This window comes from Rhipicephalus microplus, chromosome 4 (genome assembly GCF_043290135.1).
Source record: "Rhipicephalus microplus isolate Deutch F79 chromosome 4, USDA_Rmic, whole genome shotgun sequence".
Lineage (NCBI taxonomy): Eukaryota > Metazoa > Arthropoda > Arachnida > Ixodida > Ixodidae > Rhipicephalus > Rhipicephalus microplus.
Window position 1 is genome coordinate 148,423,594 of NC_134703.1, and position 23,735 is coordinate 148,447,328.

A 23,735-nucleotide genomic window follows, 5' to 3' on the forward strand; every position below is an offset into this window, starting at 1 on the left:
ATTTTTCCGCTATTGACCTTCTATCTGGCTATTGGCAGATCGCTGTAGACGAGATGAACTGTGAGAAGACCGCATTCGTCACTCCTGACGGTCTTTATCACTTCAAAGTTATGTTCTTTCGGTCTCTGTAATACGCCAGCGACATTAGAAAAAATGATGGACTCATTGCTCTAAGGGTTTAAATGGTCCACCAGCTTATGTTATTTAGATGACGTTATCGTTTTCTCGCCCACATTCGACTCCCATCTCGATCGTTTATCGCTGATTCTTGAAGTTTTTCGTCGAGCCGGGCTTCATTTGAACTCCTCGAATTCCACTTCGCTCGTCGTCAAATAACCGTACTTGGCCACCTCGTCGATGCCGCAGGAGTCCGTCCGGATCCCGAGAAAATTCGCGCCGTCACGGACTTTTCTGTTCTGAAGTCAACAAAGGACGTTTGCAGTTTTGTGGGCTTGTGCTCCTATTTTTGACGCTTTATTAAGGATTTCGCGATCATTGCACGCCCACTCACAAACCTTCTGAGGAAGGATGCCCCGTTTTTCTGGGGCGCTGATCAAGACTCATCTGTTTCCCAACTCACGACCCTCATTAACACCGCCGATTTTAGCTCATTTCAATCCATCAGCTCCAAGCAAGGTTTACACTGACGTTAGTGGGCACGGCATAGGAACATTGCTATCGCAACACCAACGCGGGCATGACCGTGTAACAGCATATGCAAGCCGACTGCTATCTACCGCCGAGCGCAACCATTCAATCACGGAGCCTGAGTGTCTCGCTCTTGTGTGGGCAGTCGCCAAATTTCGCCCATACTTATACGGGCGTCCATTCCGAGTAGTTTCTGATCACCACGCGCTCTTCTGGCTGGCCTCACTCAAGGATCCCACAGGACGCCTCGCTCGTTGTTCCTTACGTTTACAAAAATACACCTTCACTGTAACGTACAAAACAGGGTGGTTGCATCAAGATGCGGATTGTTTGTCACGCTACCCCGTGGAAGAAGTTGCCCATACGGACTCCTTTCCAGACCTTCTGTCTGTGACGCAGCAGCTCAACCTTCGCCACGAACAACGCCGGGATGCTTCCCTGCGAACCATTATTGACAAGCTTGAGTCAATGCCTCGCGACGCATCTCTACAAATGTTCGTGGTCAAAGACGTGATCCTGCATCGCCGCAACCTCGATCCATATGGCCATGACTTGCTTCCCGTCAAACCAGCACATTTTCGTGTGACTGTCCTCAACCAACTTCATGACGCTCCTTTAGCGGGCCACTTGGGCGTCTCTCGCACATACGACCGTGTACGCCGTCGTTTCTTTTGGCCTGGTCTTGCCCGTTTTGTTCGACGCCACGTCGTCGCTTGTGAGCCCTGCCAGCGCTGCAAAAGGTGTCCTCCCTACCAGCTGGATTCCTTCAGCTGATCGACATTTCCACTAAACCTTTTTTTCGAGTTGGCCTCGACCTGCTTGGCCCATTCCCTATCTACAGCTCAGGCAACAAATGGATTGCTGTTGCCACTGACTATGCGACACGGTACGCTATCAGACGAGCACTCTCGACGAGTTGCGCAACCGATGTGGCGGACTTTCTGGTATATGATATTATTTGAGTACACGGAGCTCGACGCCAACTTCTCACTGACCGGGGCTGGACCTTCCTATCAGCTGTCGTTGACGAAATCCTGCGATCTTGCTCTGCCAAGCACAAATTTGCCACTTCGTACCATCCGCAAACGAATGGTCTTACGGAGCGCCTCAACCGCACCATAACCGACATGCTTTCTAAATATGTAGCGGCCGACCAACAGGACTGGCACGTTCATTTGCCATTTGTGAAGTTCGCATATAATTCGTCACGTCACAACATCGCCGGCTATTCGCCATTCTATCTTCTATACAGCCGAGAACCCACCCTACCCTTTGACACCTTGCTTCCCTCAGTCACTGAATATGCCAGTGAAGCCATCGCACGAGCCGACCGCGCACGCCAACTCGCCCGCCGCCGTCTGCAGGCCTCACAGGAGCACCAAAGACAGCTGTACAATTCCCATCATCGAAACGTGCACTTTTCACTGGGTTCCCTTGTCCTTCTCTGGTCCCCCTTTTGGCGTGTAGGTCTTTCTGAAAAACTGCTTTCACGCTACACTGGACCATACCGCGTCGTTCGCCAGGTAACTGACGTTACATACGAGATCGTTCCAGCCGATCCAACGTCATCATCGTCGGCTTCGAGCCACATCGTGCACATAGCTCAACTCAAGCCTTATCACCCTTCTTCTACCGTATACGAGTAGCTCAAACACCGAGCCGGTACTTCTACCACCGGGGGGTTATGAAAAACAACAGCCGCCACAGCATTGCTGCATGAAAGAGGAAGACGACGTCGGTGGCTCGCCATTGATGAACTGTCGCCATCTTGTTAACCGAGCACGGTCTCTAGTATATAATTTAGTAAATAAGTTACTCGTAACAATATTATTAGAAGAAAACAACCGAAAGGCAAAATTGTCGGGCTACAGGCCTTCAATGGCGCCACGGGAAAGAAATCGGCCGTTACCATGTTGATCAGACGAAATATTACAGCCATGCAGCATAAATTAACGAACTCTAACACTCTTTGATAGAAATCATACCGACTCGGAAGGTAGCCAACAGCCTTTTCATCCGGAATGTTCACAGCAGTCCGCGACGCAAACAAAGTTTCGGCATGCTGATGTGAAAAGCGATCGCCATTGATTTGTGACTCTAACGCTCAACACACCACGGGGGATGACTAATTCGAAAATGTGAAGGGTACGAACCTGTGGCTCGACGCACAGCAAGAGGGGCTGACCCTCGTTACCGACCCTTCCTTTTACCTCTTCAACACAAAGAGGTATAAGCGTTAGCGCAACACACCGGACTTGACCTTTACGAAAAATGTTGTCGATTCACAGTGTCTGAACACGCAGCCAGACCTAGGTAGTGATCAATTCATAATAAAAATTAAAGTCAGAGCAGGACCACACAAGGCAAGAGGAAGACAACTTAAATTGGTCAAGTGGGAGAAATTTCGAAAAATCAGAGTCAAGAAAATCGGAGAAATCAATTACTAATATCGGTGCATGGACCTACTCGCTGAAATGCGACATTGCCGTGGCGACGTAGGCAGAACTTGAACATTTAGGCAGCAGAATCTTACATATGTGGGAGGGCAAACGAAGTTTGCAAGCAAGCTGGAAAAGGAAGAGGCACAACAGACCACTTAAGAAAATGATCGCAAAGCTAAATAGGGACATCGAGAGTCACGCGCAGCAGCTGTGCAAGCAACAGTGGGAGAATACCTGCAGTAACACATAAAACCAACTAGGCTTCGCAAAGACATCGGACGTACTTAGATACCCGCTTGATCCGCACGGGACGAAAACCATTCACAGACAAAACAGAATCATACATGCGTATGAAGGCTCGGAGCAGGATATATTACGGAAGATTACGAAGCGGTACATCAGGTTTACCCCGTCGCAAGTGCATCCTGATTACGGAGGTGCCGTCAACGAAGACCTAAACAGACCGAACTGCGAGTCAGAAAACAGGGCAGTATTACAAAAGCTTTACACCACATTGGCGCCCGGGCCCGAGAGGATCAAAATACTCACGAATCTAGATGATAAATCGATAAAAAAACTTACAGTGTTTGTCAACGCGTGCTGGCAAAAAGGAAAGGTGCCCCTACCATAGAAGACTGGTCACATCGTGCTGATACCGAAGCAGGGTAAGCGACTGCAGCTAGAGAACCTCAGACAAGACTCGCTGACTTCATGCTTGGGAAAGGTAATGGAGCACGTGGTTCTCACCAGGCGGCCCAACTACCTCGAGGACCGCGACCTGCTTCCCCCCACGATGTTGGGATCAAGAAACCTCTGCACGCAGGACGCGATGCTACAGATAAAACACCAGGTAATAGATAGCCCTATGAGGTCTATCAAGGTAATACTTGGCCTGGACCGGAAAAAGGGCCTTTGATAACGTAACTCAAGCAACCGTACTGGCCAAAATGCAAGAACTAGGTCTCGGTGAACGAACGTGCAACTACGTTCGAGATTTTCTCATGAATAGAAAAGCGAAGCTTACTTTTGGGCAGCTTAGTTCTGAGGAAATAGAATTGGGTAGTGCTGGTACACCGCAAGGATCGGTGGTATCGCCTATGCTTTTCAACACAGCTTTTGTGGGGTTGGCAGTCAAGCTACAAGAAATCGAAGGGCTCCATCACAGCCTTTACGCCGACGGCATTACGTTGTGGGTTACGAAGGGCTGCCATGGACACATAGACCAGACGTTGCAACGTGCAATCGAGACTGTTCAGCGATACCTACAGAACACCGGCTTGAGCTGGTCTGCGGAAAAATGAGAACTCTTTGTATACAAACCTACGCGAAGGGCTGCATGCCGAATAGTGAGGTAAATGAGAATCCCGGTAGAGACATACGACTAAGAACATCCGATGGGCGACACGTGTCAAGAGTAGATAATATACGTGTTCTCGGCTTACACACCGCGGCGAATGGCCACAATGGGGATACCATCAGGAGACTAGAAGGCGCAGTTGCTGAGACTATCCGACTATTAAAACGCATAGGAAACCAACTCAACGTGGTGAAAGAGGGCACCATGATAAGGCTAGTTCAAACCTTCGTAATGAGCCGAGTAACGTACGTAGCATCCTACCTCAAGTGGCTGGTAGCAGAAAAGACAGAGTTGGAGAGCTTAATCAGGAAGGCGTGCAGACAGGCGACGGGGCTACCAATGAACACGAGCACAAGTAAGTTACTCGATCTTGGTCTTCACAACACGCTGGAGGTATTGATAGAAGCACAGACCATAGCGCAGTACGAGCACCTTTCCAAAAGCAAAACGGGCAGACACACACTAGATAGATTAGGAATCAGATATCACGCTCAGGACGGTGTCAAACACGATGTACCGAGCATCGGAAGGGATAGGCTGGTCATTCGTCCTTTGCCAAAAAACATGCACCCGGAATACCAAAGGGGTAGACGGGAAAACAGAGCACAGGACATATGAAGGAAGCATGGCAAAAGTAGAGAGGCAGTGTTCGTGGACGCGGCCAGCTATGCGCGCAGGCACGGCTTCGCGGCTGCTAAAAAAGGTCGCCAGAACATTGGAAAGACTAGCATCCCAGTACGCATGGAGTACGTGGAGACAGCAGAAGAAGTGGCTATCGCGCTCTCAGTGGCCACCACCACGACCGAAGTGGTTAGCAGCAACTCTCAGACGGCAGTCCGCAACTTCGCCAGCGGTCGCGTCTCTCCCGAAGCATCACAAACTTTAGTTGCGGGCCAAATCAAAAATGGGGATGTTTTCGTATTATAGGTACCCTCCCGCACTTCCTCGGTCACCGGCAACGAGGCGGCGCATTGGGCAGCTCGAGGGCTTAGGTAACGAGCCGTCACTGTTCCTACCACCACTTTGGCAACAACGTCGGGTGAGGAAGGGGAGTTGGAGGATCACCTCACCAGTTTTAAAGATATTACTCAGCATTACAGATTATCGAGGTGCAGATTTCCGCCACCACACCAAAAACTGAACAGAAGGCAGGTGGTCTCGTCGCGACAGTTGCAGACCAGGACGTTTCCAAACCTGGTGATCATGAATCTCAGTTACCCAGAGCTTTATGCGTCACACTGCAAATTTTGTGAGGCCAGGGAAACCCTGGAACACAGGCTATGGGAGTGTGGCAAAGGTGGGGCTCCATACGAAGACGCAACTTCGAACCGAACGCGCTGGGAGAGGGCTCTGCTCAGCCATGCCCTCGATGGCCAACTGTGAGCCGTCCAGTGGGTTGAAGCCGCCACTAGAGCTCAAGGTCTCGTGGCCAATACCTAGGCGAGGATATCCGCCCAGATACCTCAATAACTCGCTCGACGTTTTGTTTTTGAAGAAAGTTGCGTCTCTCTTTCTCCCTCTCATGCAAAGGATGTGCGCGCCGTAGGGTCTTCTCTTGTTTCATCATCAGGACGTGGGTCTCTTGGAGGGTGCACGAACTTGCGTGCGTAGTTTGAATGCCACATCTGTTTGCGTTATCATGATGTATGAGCAGCCATCGCAAGTTTTCCAGATATAATGAAAGTGAATCAGTCTTCGGGCAGACTAGTGCAGGTGCTGTGGGCAAAAGGGCCAAAGAAAGTAGCATGTTTGTTCTGGCCTTCGCACCACTACAATTGCTGTAAAAAGATGTGCTGCAATTTGTTCTGTAAGGTACATGAGGTCAATTATGATGTCAACGAATGCCTTGCAGTAGCTCATAATAACCACCCACGTCTGTTTGCAGCCTGGTAAAGTGATTGCCATCTTGGTTGAACTTATTGAATAGTTTGGGCATATGATGTAATAGTCACCGGTGTTTATCGGCATAGCATTGTGTACTTGATTGCGTGCGTCAGCGAGACACTGTCATCGCCAGTGTGAAGTTATTTTTGTGTGTCAATGTGTGCCAGTGCCCTTTTTTATTCAAGTGTGACAGAGAACGGAGTGTTCGAACAGCATCGTGTGCAAGTGCATCCTGTCTAGTCACTATGACTGCCATCTCCTTCACGTGGAAGTGTTCCCATAGAGCACTTCTTGAAATGGGGGCTTATGTCATTAAGTACCGATCACAGGAGCGACGAAAACGATGACACGGTAACAGAAACGCGTCTGCACGCGTACTGCTCTAACAACTCATAAGAGACGCCCTACTACACGTGTGCACGTGGTGCGACAAAAAAGATGGCTGCATATCCACGGAGTGAATGAAGGAGAGTGGGGAAAGCATTCGTCCGTCCATTCGTTCTTGATTCCGTCCATCTATGCGTCCGTCTGTGTGACCGTCTATGCGTCACTCCGCCCGTCAGTGCGTGCGTCTGTTCGTGCGTCCGTCCCTACGTTCGTGCATGCATCTGCCCCTGCGTCCTTTCATGCGTCCGTCCATGCATCTCTCTTTGTGTCCGTTCGTCCATCTATTCAGCACTCCAAGTACCATCATCTCGCATCTTTATATATAGAAGCACCCATATAGAAGCACCGCCATCCAGCGGACATTCCAAGGACTAAACAAGAGGTGGCACACGCACAGTTTCTTGAGGCTTGCGCTGCGGGTCTACTTCCCACCTTTAACCACCTCGATACTAGTTCACTGTGTTCATGGCACTGCGGCCCAACGCTCGCTAAACCTTTCTAAAACTAAGGAGGTTACACCCAGTGAGTATAACGTAGCAACCTTTTCTTGTCAAATAGTGCTCATTGTACATGCCAATGGCTGCTAATGGGGATCGCAGCGTGCGCGGTAACTAAAAGCGAAATGCTCCTCTCATTACCCATCAGCAGCCATTGGCCTGTACATTGAGTACTATTTTTTATTGTTCAACAAGGCACAGAAGAAATCTCCCACTGGCACCACCTTGGAGGTCAAAATGTAACACTTGTTACACACTACTACCACGAGGGACGAACGGGTGCCGCCTTAAGGAGCGTCGCCCCTAAAAGAAATAATAGGGCACGCTGTTCGGACAGACGCAGCCAGAAGCTGGAGAGAAGACGACACGTTGGCCTGGCCGATGTCAGCGTTCGGGAAGGCGACATTTCTGGAGATACCTTGTCGGACGTCAGTGCCGTACACGGTACTTCTTCTGCTCCGCCGCCAAGTGGACGCAACACCTGCACGACCCAACTAGCACTTCTTGTCCGACAGCATCGACGCCGCCACAGTTGCTTCGTTGGTCCCCAAACGCGTGAGCGTGTTGTTTACTTAAAGTGCTCAGATTTTGAAGACGCTTTGCCATTCTATATTGCTGTGTGTGGCGTGACAACTGCGCCCCTGTCATGCTGCCCTAGCCAGTGTCTCTGACACCACTCCATAAGCCTGTCCCTTCAGCTTTACTTCATAATATCCGGTTATGTCAGCGCGAGTGTAACTTCTTGTATACGTGTGCCTGAAACGACATACGAAAGCATTTGCTCTTGCGTTGCTGCTAATGCATTGCACTATGATTGGTAATTGAAACTTTCGGGAGTGATATTCATTGTCTTGGCACTCTTCATTCATCAAAATAATTTCAAAGTTGTTGCCCCTTTTTGCTTCAAGCACATTTAAAATGCCCTTGGCGGCCTCCCAAACATGAGGACTACTAAATGGTGTGTGAATGTAGTGCTTTAGCGACGCCGCTCTAAACAAAAACGAGGCTCTAGGCCACGCCCTTGTGCGCTGTTGGTAGGTGTAAAACTACAGCACTGCAGGTTATTGATTATGTGAGGAGGCTTGGTTGTGTTTATCTGGCCGTAATACCGATACATTGAAATATTACTATCGCATAAACAGTGACACTTCGGTACTTAAACTCTAGTTGAAAAGATGCGCAATCCCGTGCTTAGATTCAAGTAGGTTTTAAAGAGCCCAGACTTTCAAAATGATTTAGGTGGCATGTCTTACATTTATTGTTATATAAGTTCACTGAAAACCTCATCTTTTTACAGTCTTGAGTGTTTGTATGGCATCTTAATTACCTGACAGAAGGCAGCGGTCATTATTCGGCGAGAAACAAATGCATGTCCTAATAAATAGTCAGACCTTTGTTGTAATAGTGTCATTAACGTAATTCACGGATGAAAGCTTTCTGATGTACGCTTAAAATGTTTATATACTTCTACTGGTGGAAGAACACGAGCGTATGTAGCTCGTAGCGCTGTCATCCACTAAACTTTTTTGACTAAACTTATTGACTGTCCCAAATATCACGGTGAACAGAATGAGAAAAAAAATGATTTTCCTTTCAGGGTTTTAATGCTCTTGGTGTGTACTCGAGGATCCAGGCAGAGCGCATAGCTCGTAAAATAGGGGTGAGTTGCTCTTCAATATTTTTTTTATAAGAAACATTCATACAATGCAAACAGTGCGCAATATATAAAATGCAGCAGTAGCACAATTGGTCACACAGGTCGGCAGCAAAGTGGCTGCTTGGGATTGTTGGAGGTACCTCATTTACAAGGAAACACCGTTTTCTATGTTTTCTATGTGCATAACGTTTAGGATATGCGTACAGTAAAACCCCGCAGAAAAGTTTTTGAAGGGACTGTGAGAAAGAAACCTAATGACTGCGGAACCCAAGAGACGACAAAATATGAAATATTTTGTGGTACAGAGTTTCATTTTAATGCTGCTGCGTCAAAAATTAAGACCCGTTTTGTGTACGTATCAGTGCATGGTATCAGCAGGTTCTTTTACAGTGAATTTATGTCTTAGTGAACCTTCGAATTATGCACAGTATTGGCTCAATGTAGAGCTGAGCGAATAGAGAATTTTAGTGGCGAAGCCAATTTGAATACAAAAGCTTCAAGGGTGCCCGTTTTGCCTCGCTCTCATTGCACCAATATCAATAAGGCCTACCACAATGACGTGACTGCTGGTCACTTTGGTTTTCAGAAAACGTATGACTGCATTGAAGGCCACTTCTATTAACCCAGTTTGTCCACCAGCGTAGCAAACTACGTCGCTTCCTGCAACTTTAGTCAGCACCGAAAGCTTCCGACATCACCTCACAGCGCAGGGCTGCGGCCACTTCCATGTACATCGGCACCATTCGAGGTTCTTGGCATGAATCAGTATGGTTCTTTTTCCATGACTCCCAATAGCCTTAGGTGGATCGCGACAGCTGTCGACCACTTCACACGTTACGTTTTAGCGTCCTGCACGAGCTCGGCTTCCGCTTCTGACGTGGCTACGTTTATGCTTCATGCTTGGTTCTTGGGTAACCACGCTCCTCTGGACATCCTGAGCGACCGCGGCATGCTCAGAGCTTTCGGCGCCAGCCACAAGACAACCTCCAGCTATCACCCTCAAACCAACGGGCTGACTTAGTGATTTAATTGTACACTCTCCTACATGACTGCCTTGTTTATCGTTCACAGTTTGTGTGGCGTGGCTCGACTTCGACGTACGTAACAATTGCGTATAATAAGTACCGCCGTACAACGCGTGACTGGCAACTCGCCATTGTACCTTGTCTACGGCCGATCCCCATCTTATCTTCATGACATCTCGTTCTTGACTACCCCTGTTAGCCTATCTGCATCCTCCTGTGAACAATATGTTTCCCGCCTCCGACACTGTCGCCAGCTAGGCAGGCTCGAAACTGAGGGAAGACAACAAGACCGTAAGAATGTGCATGACGCATCCCTCACGGCTGTGTTCTTCCGCCACGGCATCGAAGCGCTACTCCGGACGCTACTTCGCACCACAGGTTTGTGCGACATACTTGCGACAAATCACCGGCTCTTTCATATCTTCCAACGCCACCAACATGCACTTGAAGCGCTTAAGCTCTCCCACCGATTTGTCGTAAACTTCAAAAGAGGGCAAGTTGCCAGCGGACTGCACCGGAGGGTGAAATAGAGAAACGGTAGTCAAAATATCCACTTGGCGGAAGGGTGGGTGCTCGGGAGGTACTTTTGACAAAGATGGCATAGGTCATTTACGTTCGCCTTTGTTGAGTTCCTGTTTCTTCCCAATCCCGCCATGCCCCTTTTGATTCTTTCGAACGTTTCTTTCTTCATTTTTTTATTTTTTGATTTTTGTTATTGTTAACATTTTTCTTCTGTCCCATTCCTCCCTGTCTCGAGAAACTATAAGAAGGCAGAAGGCGCGAAAATGTGTACATAGTATTATGCCTTCGAAATGATGGGGCTCCCGTCGAAACGTCGGCTACCTCGGTGGCTCTGGAGGAAGCGTTAAAGCAGTGAAGAGGAAACATGGGAGAGGCTGAAATCGGATGTATGCACTAAGGAACAAAGAAGGCAAAATAACTACCAATATCGATAGGATAGTTAAATCAACGGAGCAGTTTTACAGAAATCTGTACAGTAGCCGAAACAAGCACGACTTTAATACTGTAAGAACTAGCAGTAACCGAGATGACACCCCGCCAGTGATAATATAAGAAGTCTGAAAAGTTTTGGAGAGCATGCAAAGAGGCAAAGCTGCTGGTGAGGATCAGGTAACATCAAATCTGCTGAAAGATGGAGGAGAGATTGTGTTAGAAAAACTAGCCACCCTGTTTACGAGGTGTCTCTTGACAGGAAGAGTAGAAGAGTCTTGGAAGAACGCTAACATCGTCTTAATACATGAGAAAGGAGATGACAAGGACTTGAAGAATTACATGCTGATCAGCTTGCTCTTTGTAGTATAGAAGCTATTTACGAATGTAATTGCTAACAGAGTAAAAAAAAAACATTGGAATTCAATCAACCAAAGGAACAAGCAGGATTTCGAACAGGATATTGAACAATTGACCACATTCATACTATCAATCAGGTAATAGAAAAGTGCTTAGTATATAACCAACCACTATACATAGCCTTCATAGATTACGAGAAGGCGTTTTATTCAGTAGAAATATCAGCCGTCATGCAGAAACTGCGGAATCAGGGCGTAGATGAAGTATATATAAACATTCTGGAAGAAATCTACAGGGAATCAACCGCTACCGTAGTGCTTCATAAAGAAAGCAACAGAATACCAATCAAGAAGGGTGTAAGGCAGGGGGACACAATCTCCCCAAATCTATTTACCGCGTGCTTACAAGAGGTTTTCAGAAGCCTAGAATGGGAACAGTTAGGGATAAGAATCAATGGAGAGTACCTTAGTAACCTGCGCTTCACCGATGACATTGGATTACTGAGTAACTCGGGGGACGAATTGCAACTTATGATTACGGAGTTAGACTAGGTGAGCAGAAAGCTGGCTCTCAAAATTAATCTGCAGAAAACGAAAGTAATGTACAACAACCTCGGAAAAGAGCAGCACTTCGAGATAGGTAATAGTGCACTTCAAGTTGCAAAAGACTATGTCTACTTAGGGCAGGTAATAACCGCAAAGCCGAACCACGAGATTAAAGTAACTGGAAGAATAATAATGGGGTGGAGCACATTCAGCAAGCACTCTCAAACTATGACAGGTAGATTGCCACTATTCCTCAAGAGGAAGGTATATAACAGCTGTACCTTGCCGGTACTTAGCTACGGAGCAGAAACCTGGAGACTTACAAAGAGGGTTCAGCTTAAATCGAGGACGACGCAGCGAGCGATGGAAAGAAAAAATGGTAGGTGTAACTTGAAGAGACAAGAAGAGAGCAGGGTGAATTAGGGGACAAACGGGGGTTAAGGATATCATAGTTGAAATAAACAAGAGGAAATGGACATGGGCCGGGTATGTAGCGCGCAGACAGGATAACCGCTGGTCATTAAGGGTAACTAACTGGATTCTCAGAGAACGGAAGTGAGTTAGGGGGAGACAGAAGATTAGGTGGGCAGATGAGATAAAGACGTTTGCGGGTATAAATTGGCAGCAGCAAGCACAGGACCGGGTTAACTGGCGGAACATGGAAGAGGCCTTTGTCCTGCAGTGGACGTAGTCAGGCTGCTGCTGCTGATGATGTTATATATATCTGTTTGTGTCTGTATGTTCCATCTGGCCAACAAATGAACATGGTTGCAAGTGTATTTAGTCAATGCACACATTTTCAGACACAATAGGTACCCTGTAAGAGGTGCCTCGTTTTTTTATTTCTTTAATGTGAACGGAAGCTGGCGTATACAAAGTCTGCAGAGTTTCTCTCTGCCAAATTTTTAGAATGTAGTGCTGGTTCTGTAGCATAATATATCGATAGTAATGGTTGTTGCTCCCATCTGAACACACAAACAGTCACACACACGCAAATTAAGTATTACAGAATGCATGCTTAATGAAATGGCGTCTTTTTGCAGGAATGCATTGCTGAAAAAAAATCACACGGTGGATAAAACACTCCTGAAGAGAAGGAGAAGAAAAGGTAGGATGATACTTGCTGAAAACGTAGTATAAAAAAGAACAAGAGAAACTGCTTGAGCTGCTTAGTTAATGTAAGCGGCGATTTAGTGCATTAGCAACAAGGTTTTCTCACGCACACTGTTGTTTTTAAAAATGGCCATTTTCGTGTAGTAAAAAGATTTATTCGATTGATACCCAGCAGAATAAAAGAACCTTTTGAACTTTCCTCCACCTAACAAAAAAGAAAAATTATCTCGCTATGGCTTTTGCCGAAGATGACTCTAAAGTAAAAGTCACCCTTCTTCCGGGGTCGGAGGAGTCTTGCTGCACTTTACGGGTTTCGACAGGGCCACCAGGATCAGTGTATCTTTGACCCAGCGATGAGGTCGTGCGATGAAGTCATGTGACATCATGTACTGTGACATCATACGTCAAGATGACGCCATAATGACATCACTAATTTGGCCACGCCATGGCGTTAGGCTGACGTCAAATGTCGCTAAAGATTGCCTTCGGGATATTCAACTCTACTGCCTCGGAGTTTCAATACCTTGTATACAGTAAAAACTCAATAATTTGAACTTAGTTATTTCGAACTTACTGTTAAATCAAACTGAACTTTAGGAGAAAGGAGATTTGGGGAAGTTCGTTAGAATTCATATCTAAACAACGAAATCAGAAACTGACGGCACCTGTCACGTCGTTACCTTTGTTCTTCCTCCTCTTTAGTTGCACTGTTATAAAGATTAATTTTACCTGAACTTCTGGTCCTGAAACAGCTTTGTGTAATTGCAAGGGGGAAACCTTTCGATAATGCAAACGCATCAAAAACCATTACATCACAGTTCATCCTAACTGGAAGTGCCTGGTTTTCATCGCTGCTCGCCGAAGTTGGCCCCGAGTGATTCCAATATGTTTCAAAACCAAACGAAATTCACGAGAAGTGTAAAACAACGAAACAGCATCATTTCTCAGCGAATGAAAATGCAGACGCTGTCATGAAAGACCAACTGCAACAAATTTGGCACTCCACAAAAAGCCAATATAAAGGTAGTCTGGCTAAAGGTAGTGCTACCTACCAAATTTCGCCTTCGAAATTGAAACGATTATTTCTAAAAAAAAAAAACTTCCAAACAACAGTTTGTTTGAGACCGAAACAAGAAAAAACGGTGCCATAACGGCTGAACGGAAGTGACCTGAACGACAGAAAAATTATCTGCGCCGCGCTCCTCGTCATGGAGGAAAGAAAAACGCCAAGCCTGCGCGGTTTGCGTTGCCCACCCACAGCGAATTAATTATTTAAATAATAAATATATAATTATTTTATAATGTATTTATTTATGATACCTCAAAGGGCCCTAAAGCAAGGGGTTTTACGTGAGGGGTGGGCATATCTACAAAAGCAGCTCTTCTATGATGCGTTTGAAGATGGCTTGGTCGGAATGCTAGAAGAGCGGCCTTTCTGAGCCTTTTCAAAACACTCATTGGGTAACTGTTGCAGTCACACCTGCTGGATACCTATTAGGACATTAATAATAAACTTTTGGGTAGAAGGCCCGAATTCGCTATGCAATTTTGCGTCATTCTTCTGAGAACCAACGTTAGACGTGCACTTCATTCTAATTAGCGAGAGCATTGTGAGCATATGACACATGTATTCCTCACACTTTTGTGACGAATATACTGAATAAGCAGTTATTAGTTAGCCACATTATCAATGCTTAAAACCTTTAATTTATTTTTACACAGTAACCCAGCCGGCGCTCGAAAAGTGTATAAATGAATTGTAGGCACCTTGATAATTTGTCGCTCAAGCTGTGACACAGTTATTTCATATTTTATATCACTCAATTACTAGTTCGAGGTACAATACTAACCACAAAGATATCAAATACTTCAGTTCGTTTTTTAGACAACTCTATCAGCTACTTTGACGATTCTTTGCTCTAGCTCTAGTAATGCTTGTAAATATAGGCAATTAAAACTAGCGTAGTGTTTCGCAATGAACTGTCTTTCAGACGAAACCAGATGTTTCGCACGGTAGCTTCAGACTTCTTACGAGTACTGGTCTGCGCTGTTCCCAGCACTGGTTTCACTCACAACAGTAACGAGCGGTCGGTCACTGAAAGCAAACGATCTTCATTACAAATCCGGCCACATGCATCGGCGAATAATGAGGAAAAGTAAACTCCGACCCAAGATTTTGTTGATCGCTATAAAGGGTGTCTTGAAAACCACGGTGTTTACCCACGCTTTACAAAGTAAGAGCTTAGCTTCTGAAATGGCAACATACACCACGAACAGAAACATGAGCCGCAGCGCAACGTTGCCGCATAAACAACGCTACCTGCAACACGGCACAGTCACGTTGAAAGACTTTCACTCTTCAACTTTGCGCAATATTCTCACGCTGCGTTCCTTGAGACGTATCTACATAACATCATTGACAGCGAAAACATTTTAGCTTCGCAAACGGTGGACTGCACTTCTTAAATCAGGCCTGAACAAGAAACTTTGGGCGATCCAGCAGGCCAAGGAAGCTGCCGAGTGTCACGGTCTTTCCGTAGGCCCCTAAGTGGGAGCCCATCCCAGCAATCTGCCGAAAATTAATAAAGTCTACATCTCTTTCTCTCTCGGAAAAGCAATGCGATTCGACCCCAAAGTTCAGAAACGTGAGCACAGCATTCACAGTAGTGCTTCTGCACTACGAGCAATGAAGCATTTTTTAAAAGAAAACGAAACCAAGAGAACTAAAACCTACCGTGCGCGCTGATGTTTCGGTCACGTGTTTGGCCAGCTTAGTGGGCTTCAATCGTGTTGCGCAATGCTCCCTCTTATAATTATCCTTCCTCCATGCTTCCCGAGCACAAACACCACAAACGTGCCCCTTAGTGGGTTTGTGTTTGCTATGTTAACTTAAGAAAGCAGCGTGAACATGCCAATCATCGAATGCTGGACCGGACTTTTCGCTGGTGGGCTTGCAGTATCTGACCCCGTATTCAGAAATGCTGCATTACTTTACCTTCACTTGTAATCGACTTCAATTCAGCACGAACGCGTTTCGAACGCACTGTCTTTAGGAGGTGCCAAGGCAGCACAAACGCATAGACGCATTTCAAAAGCGCTGCATAGAAGGCAGCTTCATGTCAAGCTGAAGTGAAGAAGTGTTTGTGAATATAAGGTGAATATCGAAGGCACTGCGTCAGGCTCAGCATTCTTTTCAGCTTTAGCGGCATATGGGCGAATAGTGAGTGGTCGTGCACCCAGTGCGCTGAGCAGCCTACGGCCACGCACATCGCTGGCATCATAATGCAAAACTTTTCCGAGTCAATCGCTCGCGAACTGGCGTCACGCAAGAAAGAGCGATTCAGCGGAACAAAGGATTGCTCACAAAGAACAATGCGGCCATAGAGTTTCCTGATATACACTAGAGGGAACTCTGGCGCTAGCGTCTATGGGAGCTGCAACGTACGACGCTTCAGCGAGCATGGGAATAATGGGTAGTACACAGATTTGTCTAATCTTCGTAATTCTGGCCTGCTTCTGGCTTCGTGTGTGTTCGTGTGGCTTAAAGCTGTTTTCTTATAAAACAAAAGTCAAAAAATGTTCAGCGGGTGTGCTTCACCACGTTATTTTTTAAAGCTTACTTTTTAAAATCGGGTCACGAAGTTCAAAAGCAGTAACCGAGATGACACCGTTCGTTCTTTTCTCCGAAAATAAACCGAAACACAGCAATAACCAAAGCTACAAGTGCGATTCGCCACCCACAAGTACGAAGACTAGGCAAATCACTGTACTACCCATCATTGCCATGGTCGCTGAACGATCGCAGCGCCAGAGTCCCCTCTAGGTAGTTTTAGGATACTCTATGGACGTGGCGACGTTGAGTAGTAATTGTCATATCCAGTTCAGTCTGATTTGCCTGGACACAGCACTTGAGCTTCCCGTCGTCTGCGTGCTGGCAATTGGAGCACCAATTATAAATTCAATACAGGACTGCGAGATTTTTCACTGTCGTTATCGTAGCTTATCGTATATATACGACATAATAATGGCCATTTTCGCCCAAGTAAAATTTCGTTGCAGTTGGCCTTGAAGGTGTTCGATGGTGGAAGAAATTTTATTATTTTTTGGCAAATTGGTCCCCCGGGCTCAGGTATCCCATGTCAAGACGTGAAGTACTTGCCTCTCCAATGCTTTACGGGCGTGCTGGACTGCCCAGAGTTGGTCGGTGAGCTTGGAGCTCCGCAAAGCGGCTTCCAATCTTGCCGAAGGAACATATAGAAAAATACGCTTAGCTTGAGCGGCACATTCGGTTCTGTGCCGAGAGCGGTCGGCACAGAACCGCCAAAAAACAAAGGCACGAGCACGAGTACTGCGTCCTCGTCTGCCTCTTTCACCCTGGCATATAAAGTGCGTGACATCGCCCCTCCTCCCGAAAGAGCACCGCCTAAATTCTGAACGATGCGCTTGCAGCAAACAAACAAAAACCTATTGTCAGCGTCACAGTTTGGGATATAGTTTTAACCGCACCACGCGCACATTCTCGGGTCGTTGCTGTCGGTGTCGTGATGGTTGGCTGCCGTGCGGAAAGACTTCGTAGTTGAGGTCGCTGACTTTTCGTAGCACTTTGTACGGGCTGAAAGATCGGCGAGAAGTTTTTCAGAGAGGTCTTTGCGGCGAATGGGGGTCGAAACTAGCGCTTGGTCTACCGGTTGGTTGTCGACTTATCTGTGACAGAGATTTTAGCACCATGTGTTGATGTCCTGTTGTTTATTTGTGTTTACATGGCCAGCGGGAGCGCTTACTCAGCTCGTTGAACATAGACTCGGCGTCTTCACGAGGATTGTCAACTTTGTCTATGTCACATGGCTTCCAACATTGTCTGCACATAACGACCGTTTAGAAGTACCTCATTCGACGTCTTGCTTTGTGCGTCAAGTACATAGCAAGCATGCCAGTAATCGTTTTGTTCAGTGTTTCGGTCAAACCATTCGTTTGTGGGTGATAGGCTGTACTTCGGCGGTAAGTGGTGTAGTTTAGCTGGAAGATGTGTTCAAGAAGCTTCGCCGTAAACGCCGCTCCTCGGTCTGTAATGATGCAGGTTTGAGCACGGTGGCGCAGTATAACTTTCTCTACAAAAACTGAGCAATTCCTGAAGCTGTGTCTTCGGGAAGAGCCTTTGTTTCTGCATAGCGGATAAAATAATCTGTAACGACGATTATTCACTTGTTTCCCAAAGATGACAAGAGAAACGGTCCCAGGAGATCCATGCCGTCTTAATACAAAAGTGTTCTGGGTGGCTACATAGGGTGAAGTAACCTTGCAGGCTGTATAGATTTGGACTTCTGGCTCTGGAATTCACGGCAGGCTTAGACGTAGTGTTTAACGCAAGCTTTCGTCCAGTAGTGCCCTAGCTAGTGTACGGGTGATACCCAGGTGGCCAAATGAAGGTTAGTCATAGCAGGCAAATACAATTTCGTCATGAAGCGCTGCTGCAATGACCAATAAGTAATTTTGCTCGCTGGTACCTGCGTTCTTCGCGTACCACACGCCCTGTCGTCAATCGCCAGTGACAATCGACGAACTATATGCGTTGGTGAAGATACATCATGGCACTCGAGAGGTTCCATTATAGGTCGCAATTCAACGTTCGCTCACTGCTTTGTAGCTATGTATGTTGTGCTTACGGCTCCAAGAAAAGGGCAGTTGTGTTCGAGGTTTTGAGTGGCAGGCTCAACTGGCACGCGCGACAACGTGTCTGCATCTTCATGCGCACGACCCGACTTGTACACGATAGTGACGTCATACTCCTGCAATAGAGGGCTCCACCGGGCCAGTCGTCCGGACGGGTCTCTCAGGTTCGCTAGCCAGCATTGCGAGTAATGATCCGTCACTACCTTGAATGGGTGTCCAGAGAGGTAAGGTAAAAACTTAGCAAGTGCCCGCACGAAGGCAAGGTACTTCTTTTCCGTGGTGGTGTAGTTGGACACTGGGCGTGCTAGGGTGCGACTTGCGAAAGCAATAACTTTTTCAACTCCCTTCTGCCGCTGTACGAGTAGCGCGCCCAGACCAGTGTTACTGAAGTCGGTATGGATTTCTGTCTCGGTTTTCCGGTCGTAGTGCCGAAGAACAGGTTGTGATGCCAGGCTATGCCGCAGTTGGATGAATGCCGTTTCTTTTTCGGAGCTCCATACGAACGGTGTGTCGTCTCTGGTGAGTCGAGTCATGTGTTCAGCAATTTTCGAAAAATTGCCTAGAAAGCACCGCTAGTATGCATATAACAAAAGAAACCACCTAACACTTTTCTTATCGGTAGGTGTCGGGAAGGCTACTACAGCGGTTGTTTTTTCGGGGTCAGGACGGATGCCTTCCATTCTCATGACATAGCCAAGGAACTTCAATTTATTGAAACCAAAGTTGCTTTCTGAGGCTCTAAGTTAAGATTAGCCGATCATGTTGCCTCAAGTACTTGTCTTAGCCAATTCAGATGTTCGGAGAAGGTGGCTAAAAACACGACTACGTTATCTAAGTAGACAAGGCAGCTTTGCCATTTTAAGTCGGGTAAGACAGTGTACATCATGCGCTGGGAGGTAGCTGGCGCAAAGCAGGGACCAAACAGGAGCACTAAAAATTCGTAGAGACAATCTTGCACCAAAAATGCCCTTTTTCGTAGTCGCGCTCATCAACATCGATTTGCCAATAACCACTTTGCAAATCAAGAGAAGAAAAATACTTCGCTTGCTGTAGCCGGTCCAAAGAGTCATAAATGTGAGACAGCGGATAAACGTCCTTTTTTGTGACGTTGCTAAGCTTGTTGTCGAGCAATAGCCCGTGGGCTTCACCAGGAAGATCAGTGATGGCCACGGGCTATTAGAAGGCTGAATAACACAATCGTCAATCATTTACTTCATTTGCTCCTTGATTGCTTGACGTTCGTTCTGCGAGAGACGGTATGGCTGTTGGAAGATAGTTAGCGCATCTTCTTAAGTAATTATCTTGTGTTGCGTCGTAATTTGCGTCTGGCTGACTTCAAATGATTGAGCAAAGAACGCCTGGAATTCAGAAAGCAACATTGTCGCAAGGCCTTGTCGTTCTCTTCCTATCGTTCATTCTTGATGTTAATATCTGTTACGACTGTTTCATTGAGGCTACTGTCAATGCACTCAAAACAGTCAATGACGACCTCCAAGGCTTCACAGTACGCGACGGCAGTACCACGTCGAAGATGACCATGTTCAATTGTGAAATTTGTGATCATGACCTCGCTTTTACCATTCCTTATTTCTATAATGCCCCGTGCCACAGATATTCTAAGCGCTAGTAACAGGGAGACGTTGCACCACGCCAGTGTTTCGCAGACACTTGTGACCTGAGAAGTCACCTGGATCATGATACTCGCACGATGTGGTGTTGTGACGCTGTTGTCGGAAACACGAAGAGTGGCTTTACGGCGCCAGGTATCCTTTTACGTAGCCTTGGCAGTAGAAAACAAATGCAGCGTCGGCGCAAGTCAATTGTGGCACCGTATTCTCAAAGGAAGTGCATTCGAATAATTAATCAGCGGAAAAACTCACGTAGCACACGGGAGCTAACCAAAGACGTGGAACCTCATATTTTCAGCTTGGCAGTGCACACACCAAATGGCTTGGCGATGTATCCTCCCGCTGGGCGTACGTGTGGCTTTGTCGAAGGTGTGATAACTTTTTCAGAAGACTTGGCAACTTTCCGGTAATGATTGAGTAATTAGTGCCAGTGCCTCCTAAGGTGGTTACATTTTGACCGTCGATAAGCACAGGCATATTCATAGAAAAGTCACAACGCTGAGATATAGGCGTCGTCAGATTGCCGTCAGTCCAAAGTTACGTCGAATAGAACTCCAGGTCTTCAACACGTCGAGAACAAGCCGCTTCGCCTCGGCAGGTCACTGACGTCAGTTTTCCAGGCGAGGGCTTGGAGATGGTCCTTGCGACATCCGATTCCTGTTGCGCGAATAGGATGGTGATCGTGTTGATGGTGAACGCGACTGGCACCTGGTTGGTAGGCGTTGCCGAGCGCGAAAATATTCGATCTTGGGTGGGCGCTGTCCAAACCGCGGACCAGGCGCATTCGCTGAAAAACCCCAAAGTGCAAGTCAGCGGTGCTGGCATTTTCAGTACACCGGACCCTCCTCACCACAGAAATTAGATTGAGGCTTCAAAAAAAAAAAACAAATTAAATGCCTCAACCTACACCACTGAAGTATAACAGGCTTAATTCAATTAAATAAAAATGAATAGCGCTTGCGCCAAAGAATTGGTTTGAAAAATAAAGGATTAAGAGGGCGGGAAGGAAAAGAGAAGGTGGGAAAGTAACAGAACATTACCAATAATAAATAAAAAAGCTGAAATACTATCCTGCACCCCCAGCCACAGAAGCCGGTTCAGCAAACCAGCGGGATTTATTTTCAATAATTTTGTGGTTATAAAATTGATTCCGTTCATGAGCGCTGTGTCTTGACTAACGAACTTCTTGAATTTCTTGGGTCTTGTGCTAGGATCTTCATGTGTTCTTCCTGGTTGCCTGTTGCACAGGTCGACATTTTCTCTCATTTCCTCCTCCTCCTCCTCCTCGAGTGGCATGTTATACACTTTTCCGAAATACCTAGTATGTTGCCCCTGATTTATCGACTGGTTTATTTGAAGCCTTCTTGAATCGACTGGTTATTTGAAGCCTTCTTATTAAAGATGGATAACTGATTGGAATATTTGCAAGCCTAGATGGTTAATGAATGAAGTATTAACTTTTCATTGATTTACGTTATTCTGTTCATCACAGACTGTCCCCGTCTGATCGTTCGAGGTTTTCAGCTATACTTATGTGCTTATTCTATATGAGGATGTTATAAGTTTCTTTCCCTTGTGTCGTTGAACCTTTCTATTTGTGTAACGTTATATTGCTACGTAGCTATCGCATGAAGAGTGAACCATTCTGTGGACAGAAGACGACGAAGAGAACTGGTTTACTCGCTCTGTGTGATGCGCTCCAATTTTATCGGTGTAAATACACCGGCGAATAGTCACGTCCCGTCTCATTTGACGTAACATATTTGTGTTGGACGTGCTTATCCTTCCCCATACCCATCACAATGCTGCGAAACGGCCGCATCATCACGGGTGGTACTATGTCACAGGTTTAAGGTACATCGTATTCACCACCCGCCTCTTCTGTGACTCCTACCTACGTTTTCCTACCTCCTGCTCGTGATACTGGCGTATTTCCAGACAGGATGGCCTTGACGTTGACAAGTGGCTCAATGTGTGTGAACGGATCAGTGCCAGCTTTAGGTGGGACACGACACTCATGCTTGCCAACGTGCTTTTTTACCTTGATGGCCCTCCGCGGGTGTGGTTCGAGACGTATGAAGCCAACATTACCAGCTGAGACACTTTCAAGGAGAAGATCCGTGACCTTTTTGGGAACACCACTGCACGACAGATAACTGCGCGAAATCAGTTGGCTACTTGGGCACAGACGTCTACCTAAGCCTACGTCGCGTACATTGACGCCATTGACCCCTCCAGTTCCCGACAGAGACTATCGTTACACCGATAACATACGCACGACTGACGCGCAGTGTTACAGTGCCGCATACCATCACCATCATAGTGGACAACTGTGTGCTTCTTCCGCTCCTAAATTTCGGCCTCATTCTTCAAGTGTTGCCCTACCAGATGTCGCTTGCTCAACTCACTGGCACAAGAAATGATGGCATAAACGTTGTCGCTGTAACTGTTCCGGACCAAGCTGAAGTCTCACGGTTACCCGGTTTTGCCGAAGCCATCTTTCGAAATATGATTGGACCAAACCTTTCGCCTGATCAGGCCGACACTTTCTGTCGCGTTTTGGCCTCATACAGTGACATATTTGATATCTGTGATCGTTCCTTGGGCAAGACTACTATTGTCAAGCACCAAATTACCACTAGTGACTCTGCGCCCATCCACCGTCGGCATTATTTATTTATTTATTTATTCAGTTACCCTCAAGGCCCGAGGGCATTACAGAGGGGAGTGGGTACATACATACATGTACAGCATACAAAGCAAAATACAACAACAAAAAAATGCAATCGTTGCTTGCTACAGGGTTGAACTGAGGCTAAGAACAAATAAATTTAGTAACGGCAGTTTTAAATAACGCAGCATTTTTTATACCAACAATATCACAAGGAAGATGATTCCAGCATACAGATGTTTTTGGCACAAATGAATTATGAAAACACTTGGTGTGCGCTAAAGGAAGTCCTACTTTATGGCGATGATCAATGCGAGTGGAAACGTAAGTTGGTTGGGCCAATAATCTGCTTCTGAGTAACGTATTGGTGAAGTAAATTTTATGGAATATACATAGCCGAGACACTTTCCTGCGAAGAGACAGTAGGGGTAATGCTAGTGTAGTTTTCATTGATGTGACGCTCGAGGTGCGATGGTAATTTGAAAGGATGAAGCGCGCTGCCCGATTCTGCACTCGTTCTAATTCATAGATAAGCGAGTCATGATCAGGGTCCCAAACAGATGCTGCATATTCTAATCTGCTACGTACCAATACTTTGTAGAGTAAGAGTTTCAAGGAAACGGGTGCCTGATTAAAATTTCTTCGAAGGTAACCCAACATGCTATTAGCTTTACCTGCAATATATTCAATGTGTGTCTTCCAAGACAATGTAGAAGTTATGTGGATACCTAGATACTTATAAGAATTTACTATTTCGAGAAGAACATTATTAATATGATACGACCTGATACTAGTGCTGTGTCGGTTAACATGCATGTACTTGCATTTCTTAACGTTTAACGCCATGCCCCAAGTCTCACACCATTCCTGAACCCAATCCATATCAGCCTGCAAATCTAGA

General features: G+C 46.4%; 1 protein-coding gene across 2 annotated transcripts in view; it reads left to right on the plus strand.

Annotated features, from left to right (window-relative positions):
• Positions 1 to 12,869, plus strand: part of LOC142814039 (uncharacterized) — a 105,421-nt gene extending 92,552 nt beyond the window's left edge. Inside the window, exons 5-6 of one of the 2 annotated variants that reach the window (XM_075891981.1) lie at positions 8,812 to 8,874; positions 12,796 to 12,869. In XM_075891981.1, the coding sequence (XP_075748096.1) occupies positions 8,812 to 8,874; positions 12,796 to 12,831 (99 nt within the window). In that variant the 3' untranslated portion in view covers positions 12,832 to 12,869. The remainder of the gene's footprint in view (positions 1 to 8,811; positions 8,875 to 12,795) is intronic. The other variant, XM_075891982.1, reaches the window with a different exon arrangement.
• Positions 12,870 to 23,735: the final 10,866 nt, after the last annotated feature.